The sequence below is a fragment of the Hemitrygon akajei genome, chromosome 1 (assembly GCF_048418815.1).
Source record: "Hemitrygon akajei chromosome 1, sHemAka1.3, whole genome shotgun sequence".
NCBI classification, from domain to species: domain Eukaryota; kingdom Metazoa; phylum Chordata; class Chondrichthyes; order Myliobatiformes; family Dasyatidae; genus Hemitrygon; species Hemitrygon akajei.
The window spans coordinates 179,146,482-179,160,797 of NC_133124.1; the positions used below are offsets into that span (position 1 = coordinate 179,146,482).

General features: G+C 47.5%; 1 protein-coding gene across 5 annotated transcripts in view; it reads right to left on the reverse strand.

The window, feature by feature from the left end:
- kmt2bb (lysine (K)-specific methyltransferase 2Bb) overlaps nucleotides 1-14,316 on the reverse strand; it is a 180,208-nt gene that overhangs the window by 90,696 nt on the left and 75,196 nt on the right. For all 5 annotated transcript variants that reach the window (XM_073055461.1, XM_073055479.1, XM_073055471.1 and 2 more), the window contains exons 12-16: nucleotides 13,088-13,234; nucleotides 11,312-11,407; nucleotides 9,574-9,694; nucleotides 8,307-8,420; nucleotides 6,954-7,138 (exon numbers count right to left, since the gene is read on the reverse strand). In XM_073055461.1, coding sequence (XP_072911562.1) covers nucleotides 6,954-7,138; nucleotides 8,307-8,420; nucleotides 9,574-9,694; nucleotides 11,312-11,407; nucleotides 13,088-13,234 — 663 coding nt within the window. The remainder of the gene's footprint in view (nucleotides 1-6,953; nucleotides 7,139-8,306; nucleotides 8,421-9,573; nucleotides 9,695-11,311; nucleotides 11,408-13,087; nucleotides 13,235-14,316) is intronic.

Genomic DNA, 14,316 nt, shown 5'->3' on the forward strand with positions numbered 1-14,316 from the left:
GGACTCCCCCAACATCTTGTCCTAGTCAAAAGGTGGAACGTTAAAATCAACTACTTCAACAACCTTATGTTTCTTGCAACAGTCTGCAATCTCTTTACAAATTTGGTCCTCTGAATCTCCAGAACTGTTGGGGGATGGGGGTGGGTCTGTGATATAGCCCCATTAATGTGGTTACACCTTTCCTTTTACTCAGTTCCACCCATAACCCCTCAGTAGTTGAGTTCTCCAATCTGTCGTGATGGAGCACTACCATGACATTTTCCCTGACATTAATACCACCCCTCCTTTAATGTGTCATGTGTAAAACAATGGAACCCCAGTATACTGAGTTGCCAGTCCTGCCTCTCTTGCAATCAAGTCTCACTAATGGCTACAACATCACAATTCCAGGTATTGATCCTTGCCCTTAGCTCATCTACTTTCCCTACAATACTTCCTGAATTGAAATATATGTAGCTCAGGATAACAGTCGCACAATGCTCAACCTTTTGAGTTCTTTTGCTGTCTGGGGTCTTTCCAACATCTGTCTCCACAACCTCTCCACCAACTGTTCTGGCATTCTGGTTTCCATCTCCCTACAACTCTAGTTTATACCTCAACCAGGAAGCATTAACAAACCTTCCTGTTAGGATATTAGTCCCTCTCCAGTTCAGATGCAAATCATCCCTTTTGTACAGGTCCCCAGCTTACCTGGAAGAGAGTCCAATGATCCAAAAACGTTAGGCCCTCCCTCCTACACAAACCCTTAGCTACATGTTGAACTGTATAATCTTCCTAGTTCTGGACTCGCTAGCACAGGTAGCAATCCAGAGCTCACAACCCTGGAGGTCCTGCCCTTTAACTTAGCACCCAATTCTCTGATCTCCCTACCCATGTCATGGACCATGACCTCCAGCTTCTCACCCTCCACTTCGGAATGCAGAGGACTTGATCCAGACACCGGCACCTGGGAGGAAACATACCTTGTTTCTTTTTGAAACTGTTTGAATCTGTTTCTCGCCCACAGAACCTTTTGTCTGTTCCCCTAACTAATGAATCCACTATCACCACAGTGTGCCTCTTCTCCTCCCCTTTTCCTTCTGAGTCAGAGGCAAACTCAGTGCCAGAGAACAGACCGCTGTGACTTTCTTCTGTTAGTGGTATAACTGTTGTTGAAGGGGATGGCTACAGAGGTACGCTGCACCAGCTCCTTAAAACCTTTCCCCTTCCTGTCACCCAGTTTCCTGTGTTCAGCACCTTGGGTGTAAATACCTCACTATATATCTTATCTATCACTCCTTCAGCCTCACAAATGAACTGGAGTTCATCAATCTCCACAGCTCCAGCTCCTTAATACAGATTGTTAGAAGCTGCAGCAAGATACACTTCTCACTGTTATAGTTGTCAGGGACACTGGAGGTCTCCCTGCCTTCCCACATCCTGCAAGAGGAGCAATCAACTATTCTACCTGACATCTCTATTGTCCTAATTGAGCAGATGTTTAAAAAAGGAAAGAAAAAAACTTTACTCTTTTTTTGCCTTCTCTGACTGAAGCCTCTCAGAGCTAAGCCCCACCACTCTAACTCTGTCCAGTCAGATTATGCCCGCTGTGACAATAGCTACTGCGCTTGCCCTGCCTTCCTTTAATTTGCTCTTGCTAATCAATTCCAAACGCCGACTGGTCACTAGTCAAGAATTTAAATAAGCTTCCATTATCCACCACTGCCTTTTTCTACTCAGGCGGCAGACCTGAGTGAAAGCCCCTCACGAACTTCTGATGTCCGAATTGGTCACTGGTCAGAGATCAAGTGAGAGACATATCGCTTCTTTGTCAGAGGATGCTGACGCAAATCAGTCATCAAAACAGAAGCGATGCAAAACCTTATCCACCGTTATTCTTTATTGTCTTCTGTGCATTTCCAAAGAGCAAAGTTGGCATAGCTCAGTAATGAAATTGCTCCAAAGAGATGTACCCCCATTCTAAAGTCCACCATATCTTAGCTGAGGTCACCATCAGGCCAGCAGAGAAACCGCAACAGATCTGCATCTTCCACTGGTACTTTAAAACGATGAAACATTGATTCAATATTTGCCATGATCACCATGGGTTCTTTTCTGAATCTCGTTATGAATCCAATCAGTGAGCTAGTAAAACATGGTTCCTGTAAAAGCTGAACATTAAGTGATATTCCCTGAAAAGCCGCTCCACACTCACACACAACACGGAGTTTCCCTTTCCTGGAGTGATGAACAGCATGATGTGGAACTGCTGGCAGTTGTTCAGCATAACCTTTAGAGATGATATTCTTCATGTAAGTTGTGTAGTCAGTGTGAAATGACAAATCCAGCTTAAACCTCTTCCTTAGATTTAGAGCATACTGTTCGATAATTTGACATGTTAACCTCCTCTTTTCTGAAAGGTAAACTAATCTGGTAGTAGCCATTCTTGTAAAACTCATAACCAGCTCCATGAACTTGCGAACTTCTCTTGACAAACCAGGTTATTCAACCTGACTGCATTGTCAAAACTCAGCCAAATTAAAAACTGAGATCCTGTTAACTATCAGCTCTGGCAGTGCAGTCTCTTCCCTCACCATGGTATCCATTCATAGTCTAACCCAACACCATTCTAATTGCATAGGGTCCATCATTAACACTGCGAACCACTTGCAACAGCTTCAGTCACATTTGTCACTGGTAGCACCTCAATTTCTGAATCAAAGTGACAAATGAACATGTTTCAGGTGAGACCATTCCTGGAAAACCCTCTGTCGTGGAATATTCCTTTTGTGCACAGGCATACTTTCCTGCATATAGATGTTATATAGCTCACAGTTGTCTAAGCTAGCCACTTAACACTGCATACCTTGCATGAAAGGTGCTTCATGCAATCCTTGGTGATAAGTTCTATATACAAATAGCCAAAGCAGACGCCATTTTCTTTTACGAAGCGAACCTTCACACTGAGTCCTATGAGGGCACAAATTCAATGTATGTTCAACCTCGCAGAACAGACAAACCTTCTTGGCTGAAAAGACCATTTTCCATCCACTAGTTCCAGGTTCAGTTTTAGCTTAACTTCTCACAGCAGCCACAGTAGAGGCAAAGCTGCTTCCTTTAGCCTTAGAATGAAGTTGTGACTCAGTTTTGTAGTGGATCAGGCAGCTCTGGTTAGCAGTTCATCTAGAAGGATCTAGGATCTCAAACCTCTGCTCCCTTATGGCTACACCCACTGATGGGAGAGGTTTCGGGAATAAACCCAGAGGAAAATATCTGGATGTAGCGTCCCTAAGGCAGTCCAACGATGAGTTCAATGCTGACTGGCAACTCCTGCAACACAGTTAGTACTAAACTGTTTTGGTCCCTGTCGTTCCTTGGGGTTCATCACACATGTGGAGGGGGGAGCTTACTTCATGGACAATAGCTTGCTCTCTGTATTGTACTGCCCAGGCTTGCACATGTAGACAGCTAGAACGCAACATCCATGGTCGAGGCTGACTGATGGAGACCTCACTCCAGCATTCTGTATATTCCTAAACACCCGGTGTGTAACAATCTTTACTTGCCTTTCTATAAAATCAAAGTCAGCGCAAGTAATCTTACGGTTGTGTCTTTCTTGCCGTTTACAGACCACAGTTCTCCATTTATCCCTAAGCATATAGAGAAATTACTTTTATGACAAAAGACATACAGTCAACCTTCACTAATCCGACTACCTGTAATCCAGTTCCTTCGATAATCCGGCACTGATTCCAAATTTTCCGCCCAACTCTAAAATATCAATTTTCCCGGGCCACCGTACCAATCTGTTGTGCATTGTTTTGGTTGCGCTAGATCTGTTCACGTGTTGGCATGCTCTTGTAATCACAGACAGGCGATTCCTGCTTGTTTTCCTGTATTTATTAATATCATTTGTGCGAGGCGCTGCCACCCGGCACCTGCCAGTGGCAGGGGAGCTGACACACGCTGGATCGGTCCGCCTTCTCGTCCACCTGCCAGCAGTCGCGCACTGCCCGCCAGCGTCGCCCAGCTGGTGCTCCGTTCTCTTCTGCCTAAGACCTCAGATCAGATGTGGCAACCCGCTGAATTTAAGCATATTACTAAGCTGAGGAAAAGAAACTAACGAGGATTCCCTCAGTAACTGCAAGTGAAGAGAGAACAGCCCAGCGCCGAATCCCCGGACACCTGGCGGTCACGTGAAATGTGGCATATAGTAGACCCCCTTTGTCCGACTTCTGCTTCTGCTCACTCAGATGTGCTGCTACCAACATCAACAGTTCTTGAAGAAACTGTTGCGCCAGTTTCAGCACCAGTTCCTGATGCTTCACTCATTTTTCAAGATGAAGATGTTGATAATCCTGACAACCCCACACTTGCAGACATGTAACTTTATACCACGAAGGTATACTAATCGTCTCACTTCAGAAGCGGAAGTGCTCAACTGTTCTGTATAAGATAATTCCTGTACATTTACCTTTAATTCCTGTACATTTACCTTTAATTCCTGTACATTTACCTTTAATTCCTGTACATTTACCTGTACCCTTTATTTTATCTGTGCCTGTACAGGATATTACTTTATTAAAATTTCACTTGCTACTCATTTAATATTTCTGTTTCATTATTATCTAACTTGTACTGATTTACATGATATTTTAAAGGTATGACGAGGCGGTCAGCTATTGCTTAATATGATCCTTCTGTAATTCGGCACTTTCACTAATCCGGCACTCCTCAGGTCCCAATGGTGCCGGATTAGTGAAGGTTGACCTGTATTAGCACACATGACTAGCTCACGTATGTACTGTACTTCATCATGGCAATAAAGCAACCTCTAAGAAAAACACTGTAGTCTTGAACAGCTTTCATGTCTTTAGATTTGATGGGTACCCGAGAAAGAGACGTTTGCATGCAGGTTCATTGCCAAAATGTTCCTGTAGTAAAACTTTAGACTTCAGATATCCTTTTGTAAGGTCAACATGCTGGCAACTTGACAAGTTCTCTACAGCAACCTCTAGTGTACTGTTCAAGGAAATAGAGGCAATCACTATAAACACTAGTCTTGCCTTTGACACTATTTTGATATCTATCATCTAAAACAAGCAAGTTTCCATGCTGCAAGTTAGTATCCCCATGAGCACTTTGAGCTGTTGGATAGGTCATGTGTGCGGACTAAGAGTAAACACCCTGAACTCCCTTTTGGGGGTTTGTTTATGTATCCCAGATACTTGAAGAACAAATGTATCAGATTGATATTGAGTGCTTTTGTTTATCTTTGTAAATTTCATGTAAGGATTCACACCATAGGACTGTCCTGCCGGACCACTTTTAACACTGGCCACACCTGGAGCCCTCAGCACATTAACTTTAGCTTATTCAGCCCACATTTGTCCTTCAATAATTGTTGATGTGCCATTAATGTAGCAGAGGAGGTAGTAGATACAGAAGTTTTCCCCTGTAACAGAACTTTAAGTGCTGATATTTGACACACTGTCATTCAGTTTCACATCATCTTGTGGATCATCTGCTACAGGTGTAGGTAGTCAAAACATATCTTGGAATTTGAGAAACATCGTCTGTTGGAAGGTGAGACAGGTATTCACTTGTTGCAGCAACATGACCTTCAATATATGTTTGGGTCAACCATTGTTTCACATCCTCTATGAATGCACTGAAATGTGATCAATGTTTGAAAAACATTGCTTCTCTTTTTCTTCATCAGCCTTGGGAAGTAATAAGATTAGCACGTGATGTTGCTTAGCAACAGTTTCACAGAGATTAGTCAAGCCCTCAAACGAGATTGACTTGCAAGGCATTTTCTTTTATTTTCATAAGATCATTAATTGATGGTATTAAACCTTTAAATTTTGTTCACATTTGTTTCATACGCTTTTTGAAGACTTACAACTAAGATTAGCCCTAGTATCGGATCTCATTTCTCTTTTGTAAGCCCCAACTGCAGAGATGTTGGTGTCAATTCCATGCTTCGATACACTACTTTCTCTAGTTCCATGACTCACAATTAACTCTTTGTTCACCTGTAGCATCAGCGATGCTCAATTTAATAAATGTAGTCAACAAACTGTTAAACCAGATTGAACAAGCAGCCTCCAATTCAAATGTCAGCAAACGACACATTTCAGCACTTCAATAAAACAAAGCAATAAACTCTTTGGCAAATATCACGAGCAAGCAACGGTCCCCAATGGATGGGCAGCGCTGACCATTCAAAATTGTGTTCAAACCATAAACATATAGCACGATTCGCTGACAATCTGACCGTAAGCTGCTTGTTTCAGACGTGTTGCTCTCAGTGTTGAGATTCCAATTTCGCCAATGGGTAAAGGCAATTATTTGCTGCACACCAATGTTAGTTTGGTATAGCTATTCTCTATGACAAAAGTTAGCGGATACTTGAAAACAAACTAAAGCTGCTGAGAGACTAAGCCAAGGTAATCAGCACAAGCTTCCAGATAACACATTTCCGAATCAACAAAGGTATAATGGATCCTTTATTACAAAACCAGTGAAGATGATCTTGTTGCAATTAAAAAACTAATTAAAATAAATTGATATGAGAATTAGTATTCTATACATACTTAAGCAATAAACAAAAATATAACTATCTATAGTTCAACCCCTCTCCACTAGACTAAACAAATAAGACTAAGCTTGAATATGTAACTATATTCATTTGCTTCTAGCACACCCCAACTCTTGTGACAGATTACCATAATAAATGAACCACAAAATACAATACAGACAGAAAATAGATACATTGCTCCAACAGATAGAAACAGATGCACAGCTCTTACACATGTTGTATACTTTCTTTACAGCCCTATTGACCTGTGCTGCCAGAGCTGGTTAGACAGAAACGGTGAGTGAAGACCGCAAGCTCATGGAGTGCATCTTGGGCACTTTCTCTCGTGGCTAGCACAGGTCATGATGCCCAGCGCCCGCAGCAACCTTACCTCCCTGTGCTTGAGGAGGTGGGCGGTGAGTCGGGACGTGACGAGGCCAGTCAGCACCTGCCTCAGGCCAGAGAGCAGCTCGTTGGTGACCACTTCCTGCCACTCAGCGGGTCGCCCCTCCATGCAGGGCAGGCAGGTGTAAACAATGTTGTCGGGGAGGTTGGACAGGATCTCGTACATCTCATCTGGGATACACGGGACGGGACGGGGGGGGGGGGTGTGAAAACACAGGATGGGGGTGGAGGAGGCGGGGAGAGGGGGGTGGAGGAGGCGGGGGAGAGGGGGTGGAGGAGGCAGGGGAGAGGGGGTGGAGGAGGCAGGGGAGAGCGGGGTGGAGGAGGCAGGGGAGAGGGGGGTGGAGGAGGCAGGGGAGAGGGGGGTGGAGGAGGCAGGGGAGGAGGAGGCGGGGAGAGAGGGGGTGGAGCAGGCGGGGAGAGAGGGGCGGAGCAGGCGGGGTGGAGGGCACGGGGAGAGAGGGGTGAGGAGGAGGTTGTGAGGAGAGGGTAAAGGAGGAAGGGCGAGGGTGAGAAAGGTTTGGTGGGGGGGGGGGGGGGGGGTGAGAGAAAAGCCAAAGCAGTAAGGACCAGCGCTCAGAGCCGGTACACTGTTTAACCCACAGGTTCTGTCCGTGCCCAACTACCCCCTCCCAGAGTTCTACCTTTCCCATCTGAGAAGCTCCTGTACCCGCCTCCCCTACCACATCCCCTCGTTGTTCACATCTCCATCTCCTCTTCTGCTCCCAACGTTCCTCAATCACATTCCCCCCCCCAATTCCACCTGCATCCCCACCTACTCTCCTCTCCAACTTCCCTCCGCCCCTTCTTCCTCCACTCCTCCCTCCCTGCACTTCTCTTTACTTCCTCACACAGACATTTCCCACCCCACATCCTCACTACCAATTTCCCCCACATACATCCTCCCCCCTCTATGTTCCCTAAACCTCCTTCTCATGCATTTATCTCTACCTGAACCCACCAGTCAACCCCACATTCTCTCTTACCCCCCAAGGTCCTCCATCCCACTTCCTCCAACCCTCACCTCCACCTACTCAATCCCATCATCACCACTCCTCCCCAAACTCCGTCCGCCCCTTCCTCTCTCCCCTCCACACCCATGAACCCCAGCCCTCTCCCACCTCCACACCCTCAATCCTCTCCCTCCTCCCTCCCCTCCTACATGACTTCTTTCTCTCCCTCTGCATACTCCCTTCCATCTCCCCCCAAACACCTGAAACTCACCCTTCTCTTCAGCGCAACTTTGATCCATCTCTTCTCTTCCCTCCACCTGAATAACTACCCCTCCATCTCCAGTTCTCCCTCCCACAAATTCCACCCCTACAGCCCAGCTACTGACCTGTGACCCCCTCGCACTTGGCATGCACCCAGTGGTCACATTTTGAGCACTGCATCATCTTGCTCTCATAATCGTTGTCCTCGTAGCACTTGGTACAGATGGGGCAGTAGTTACCTGCGGCACAACACAGGGAGGTTCAATAGGAGTGCCAGAGTGGGTGGGTTGTGAGACGTGGGACAGGATCAGTGTGCAAAGTACACAGGTGTTTGAGTTCCAAACAAACCAAGGGTCAGTGGGAGCAATGGGGCGCGAGGGTTCCCAGTGAAGCTCCCTCCACAATGTCCCATTACAGACTCCTGAGATCAGACACAGAAGGACGCTCCCTCCACATCACCCCAGGGTGAGACCCAAAGTGAAGCTCCCTATTCAGCGTCCATCACACACTACCGGGATAAGACACATGTAACATGCTGTAAGGGTTCACTGCTAATGTCATGGTTTTTGTAATGTTCACTGCTGAAGTAACGGTTTCTCTGTAGCAGCCATGTTTGGGTTATGTCTGGAGATAACAGGACTGTGGATGCATGTTAGCCAATCAGGATTTTGTTGCTCTCTTGTGATTCTGGAAGCAGTTGATTTCGTGGGCTTTGCCAGAGGGAGAGAGAGGGATGAAGAGAGAAGACGCGAATGGAGAGATTTAGTAGACCGCCGGACAGGGTGGACTCGGAGCGGGGGTCCAAAGGTTGGCAACGCTTGGAGGACACCGATGGTGGAAGAAGGACTACTGAATGAGCACAAACTTTGTACACAGAATGTTGAATAAGATTTGGGCCCATTTTCTTTTATATTTTGCTTCTACACTAACCATATAGTCAAAGTAAGAGTTATAAAGCTTAATCGTTTAATCGCATATTGTGTACTGTTTGTTATTTCCAATACTGATTTGTAACAGGGGACACTGCGCAAGATCCACCCAAACAAGATTTCTTTAGGTTTGGCCGGGCAGGGTGTTATCACCCCCCATATTAAGCCGCTAAGCAAAGCAAGTGTTACACACAGAATGATGCTCCCTCCACCCAGGGTGAGACTCAAAGTGAAGCTCCCTCTATGCTATCCCATCACACATTCATGGAGTCAGACACCGAGTGAAGTTCCCTCCAAACCAACCCATCACACACTTCTTGGATCTGACAGAGTGAGGCTCACTCCACATGGTTCTGAAATGAGAGTCTGATGCACTCACCCCTCCAGGTCATTTGAATCAGAGACCTCTCCACTTCCCTCAACCTCTACCTTCATCCAACAAAGGCCTGGCCCAAACACTCACCTTTCTCGAAGAGCTTGGCGCAGTCATTGCACAGAGTAAAGTCATACGACCACTCCGCATCCCAACTTCTTCCTGGCGTTGTGGCACCACAGCTCTTGCACCGCACACACTTAGGACAGACCTGCCAAGGGTGAGAATGGAGAAGGATAAAGAAATATAGAAAAACAGATTGATATATCAGTTGAGACAGATACCAGAATATGGCGTGACAAACAATTTGCTGGAAGTACTCAGGACGTTGAGCAGCATCTGTTGATGGGATGTCCCACAAACAGAGACTGGTGCAATGGATGCTCAGGGTCCACACTATCCCACCACAATCTCCCGGGGTCAGACACCAAGTGAAACTCCCCTCACACTCTCCCAGGGTCAGATACAGAGCAAGGCTTCTCTCAGTGAGACGGGAAGAGGTGTGCACGAAGACGTAGTGGGAGGAGAGCAACGTTGGGGTCATGGGTGGAGTGTGGGGGTTGGGGCAGGGGGTGTTTACCCTCCCTACCTTATGACCCTTAACAGTCAATGCCACACAGAGGATGAGGAACTGATTTAAGCAGAGTGGTCCTGTGATTTTGGTGAGGTCAGGAGGGATCAGCCCCAGGTGCATACTCCACCAGGGTTCTGCATGGCTCTCAGCTCAGGGGTATTACAGCTCCATAGGTGCTGCAGATTTTCCGCCTGGCTCAGTTTCTCCCTGTCACCACAGACACAAAGCTGCCGCTAGGGCAGGTCTGGGAAGGGCAGCACAATCGTGCACTGGTAAGGACATTGCCTCATGGCTCCTGTGACCCAGGTGTCAACTCAATCACCAGCCAACGTCATGCATCCCTCTCCATAACCCTGCCAGCATACGCCCCTCTTCTGTCTCTGTGCAGAGTTTGTGTTCTCCCCTTCCTCCTGGCACGTACCACCCCTACTCCTTCTCCACTCACACTCTTGTGCATGTCCATGGGGCCGCTCGCCATCAGCAGATAACCTGCCCACACCGAGGGATCAGGGATTCTCAGAGCAACATATGAGCAGGCAGGCACAGCAATGATGGGCCGAAGAGCCTGATTTTGCTCTGCATGACCACACCCAGTTCACAACCGACCTCAGAGACTAGTCAAGCCTGAATCATCAATCCCAGATGCATTACACACACACACACAGTGATCTCAAGCCCACAAACTGGAGTGACCAACAGCGCCACACAAGTGAAATCTGCGGCCCTCCCCTGCCAACCTCTACGCTTCCCACTGAGGTCCAGCCGAGCTCGGGAGCTATACCAGGAGAGCTAAAGGCCACCACACTCTAGTGACTTAACTGGAGGGAAGGGGGGGGGGCGGGGCTAGAGCAATCCCCACCCTGCCTTCTAGCACTATGTCAAACCATAGGCCAGCAGTACAGTAGGATAACAGTTAGCATAATGTTTAACCAACCAGCAACAGCAACCCGGGTTCAATTCCACCACTGTTTGTAAGGAGCTTTATACATACCCTCTGTGACTGCGTGGGTTTCCTCCGGGTGCTCAGGTTTCCTCCCACTTTCCAAAGATGCATGGGCTCGGATTAGTGTTGTGAGCATGTTATGTTAGCAGTGAAAGCATGGCTGTCCCTAGCACATTCTCAGACTGTGCTGGTCATTGATGTGGTTGACACATTTCCTGTCAGTTCGGATGTTTATGTATTCATGCTACTAATAACTTGTAATGGTTACTCCTGTCGAGGGGCATTTGCTGTCATGGATTCAAAAAGCTCACCCAGTTCTGCCTCCTCCTGTTGGGCTTGGTGGGGTAGTTGGGACCCAGGCATGCCACGTGGTAGGTCGATCTACACTTGACGCACTCCAGGAGATGCTGCAGGGAGAGAGAGAGAGAGAGAGAGAGAGAGAGAAGGGAGATCACTTACCGCTGCCATTGTTAGCGAAACCCTCCCACCCAGCACACTTTCCCCACCTCCTGCACACTTCATGTGGAGGCCCAGCACATCTCACCGCAAAATGGTGGTCTGAGGGGGTAACTGCTTCATGCAGGTGGTGGTGCGCTTATTGTTTAAAGGTAAGAGGAGAAAGAGTTAACAGTGGGGCAACTATTTCACCCAGAGGGTGGTCCGTATACGGAATGCGCTGCCAGAGGAGATGGGAAATCATTTGGGACGTTATGTTGCGGATGCACAAAGACATTGGTGACACACTTGAAATACTGTGTACAGTTTTGGTTGCCGTTCCTATAGGATGTGTGTCCTCCTGCAGAGATTTGTAAGACTCACGGGACTAAGGTACAGAGGGAGGTCGAGTAGACTGGGACTTTATTCCTTTAAGTGTAATGAAGGACGTATAAGAAAAATCAGGGGAGGTGAACACACACTTTCTCTTTCCCAGGGTTGGGAATCAAGAACCAGAACCAGAGGCACAGGTTTAAGGTGGGGGGGGGGGGGGGCGGATTTAATATAAACCCGAGAGACAACTTTATCAACCTGAGGGTGGTCTGTGTATAGTCTGAGCGGCCAGAAGTGGCCACGGTGAACAGGTACGTGGGTAGGAAAGATTTAGAGGAATATGGGCCGAAAGGGACCAGCTTGGATAGGGACTGTAAGATATAGGAGCACGATTAGGCTATTCAGCCCTTTCGATCATGGCTGATTTATTACCCCTCAACTCCATTCTCCTGCCTTCCCCCTGACACCTTGACTAATTAAGAAAGGTGTAGGGAGAGATAGGGGCGGGCACGATCAATGAGAGAGCTCACTCGTACAACCTGCTTAGTGTGGATGGATCACTTCTGGCTGGCCTGGGATAACACTTGGAAGAACAACACTGCTCCTACCCTGGGTTACAGAGGCTCTACACACCAGTATGTGATGGAATGGAGGGATCATTTCCCAGGTTCTGTGAGATGGCAAGCACCCTCTGTCAGGCCAGATGGCCTTCTCTCCCCATTACCTGCTCCCAAACGGCTGAATCTGACGAGGGAGCTGCCTCCCACCTCAGTGAGGGTAGGTGCACACGTACGCATACGTAGGAGGGTGCTGGGGCGGTTATAGGGGCTGTGAGACCCACCAGACTCTTCAGTTGTGTCTGAAGCGCATTTGATGTCTCTAGGCCTGTATTCAATAGAGTTCAGAAGGGATGTGGCAGGGTGGAGGGAGAAACTCATTGAAACTCCCAATACAGCAGATGCAGAGAGAACACTTCCTCTAGTGGGACAGCGTCAGATCCAGGGGCTCAGCTGCAGATTAAAAGGACATCCCTTTAGAAGGTTCTTCAGCTAGAGGGTGGTGAACCTGTGGAGAATGTTGGCTGTGTAGACCAAGTCACTGGGTGTATTTAAGGCAGGGATTGATAGGCTCCTGGTTAGTCAGGTGGTTAATAGGCATGCAGGGGACTGGACCGGTGGGGGAGAGGAAAGGATTATAAATTAGCCATGATGGAAAGGCAGAACATACTCAATGGACAAAGGGACTGGTTCTACTCCAGGAATGGGACCCCAGCTCCTGCAGGGAGGAGACACCCCTGCCCCTCCACCACCCCGCGGTACCTTGGAACTCTTGCTCTTGCGCCCGCAGACGTGGCAGAACTTGCAGCGACGGCAGCACCAGTTTTCTTTTTGCTCATCCGACGGCCTCTCGCTCTCCTCCAAGCAGAAGGTGTGGAAGGGCTCACAGCATACCTGACAGTACAACATCTGGGAAGGGGCAGAGACAGGGGGTGATAGCATCATACAGCACGGACACCGGCCTTTCAGCCTATGCTGACTAACACTCCCATCTCAGCCAATCCTATTTGGTGCATTTGGCCCACATCCCTCTAAACCGTTCCTGTCCATTTCACTTTTAATGTACTTGCTTCAACCACTTCCTCTGCCAGCTCGTTCCATACACGGACCACCCTCTGCCTCTCAATTTCCTCTTTTGGTCTGTGTGTGTGTCTCTATATACATCTCTATCTCTCTCTGTATATATACACTTTCTCTCCATCTAGCTATCGCTCTTTATATCACAACTGACATTTTTAATACATCTCCCACTGTATTGCTGCCGTGAAACAACTAACTTCATGACATGTCAGTGACAATAAACCCGTTTCTGATTCTATTAAATCTTCCCCCTCACCTTTCTGCCCTCTACTTCTTCATTTCACAGCCGAGAGATAAAGGCTGTTTCTATTCACCTTATCTCTGCTTCATGATTTTATGCGTTCACTTCTCATTCTCTGACAGAAATTTAATCAGCTCTGAAACAGCGTACACCCTCTGTAAGATCATCCCTCATTCACCTCCTTAAGACCAACCCTCATTCTCCTACGTTACAGTTAGAAGTCCTGACCTGTTCAAACGCCCTCCATGACCCAGTTCCTCCAGTCCCAGATTTCGATGCTTCTCTTAGAGAAACGCCAGTCCTCCAGGTAATTTTCAAGTGCTTAAACATTTTCAATTACCCCAACCGCGGACCAGAAGCAGAGAAATAAGGAGTATGAGTGGGCCACTGAAAAACCCAGAAAATCCGCTGACTGGAATTCTCAAGGTTCTTTGCTCAGACCACCCGATTCCTGGTCAGTGGGGCCCCCGTTCCCTCCCTCCCCATTCAGCCATATTACCCTTCCCTGTGCTATGCTGTTCAAGTGCCCATTGGGTGTCGTGAAAGTCTGTCTCTACCACCCCTTCAGTGCTTCACAGATCCCTCTGAACCTCCTCCTTCCAATCCCTGCCTTGAACTTAAGACACTCCCAGCAAGGGAACAAATTCAAAAGCAGCAGAGAGAACAGTCA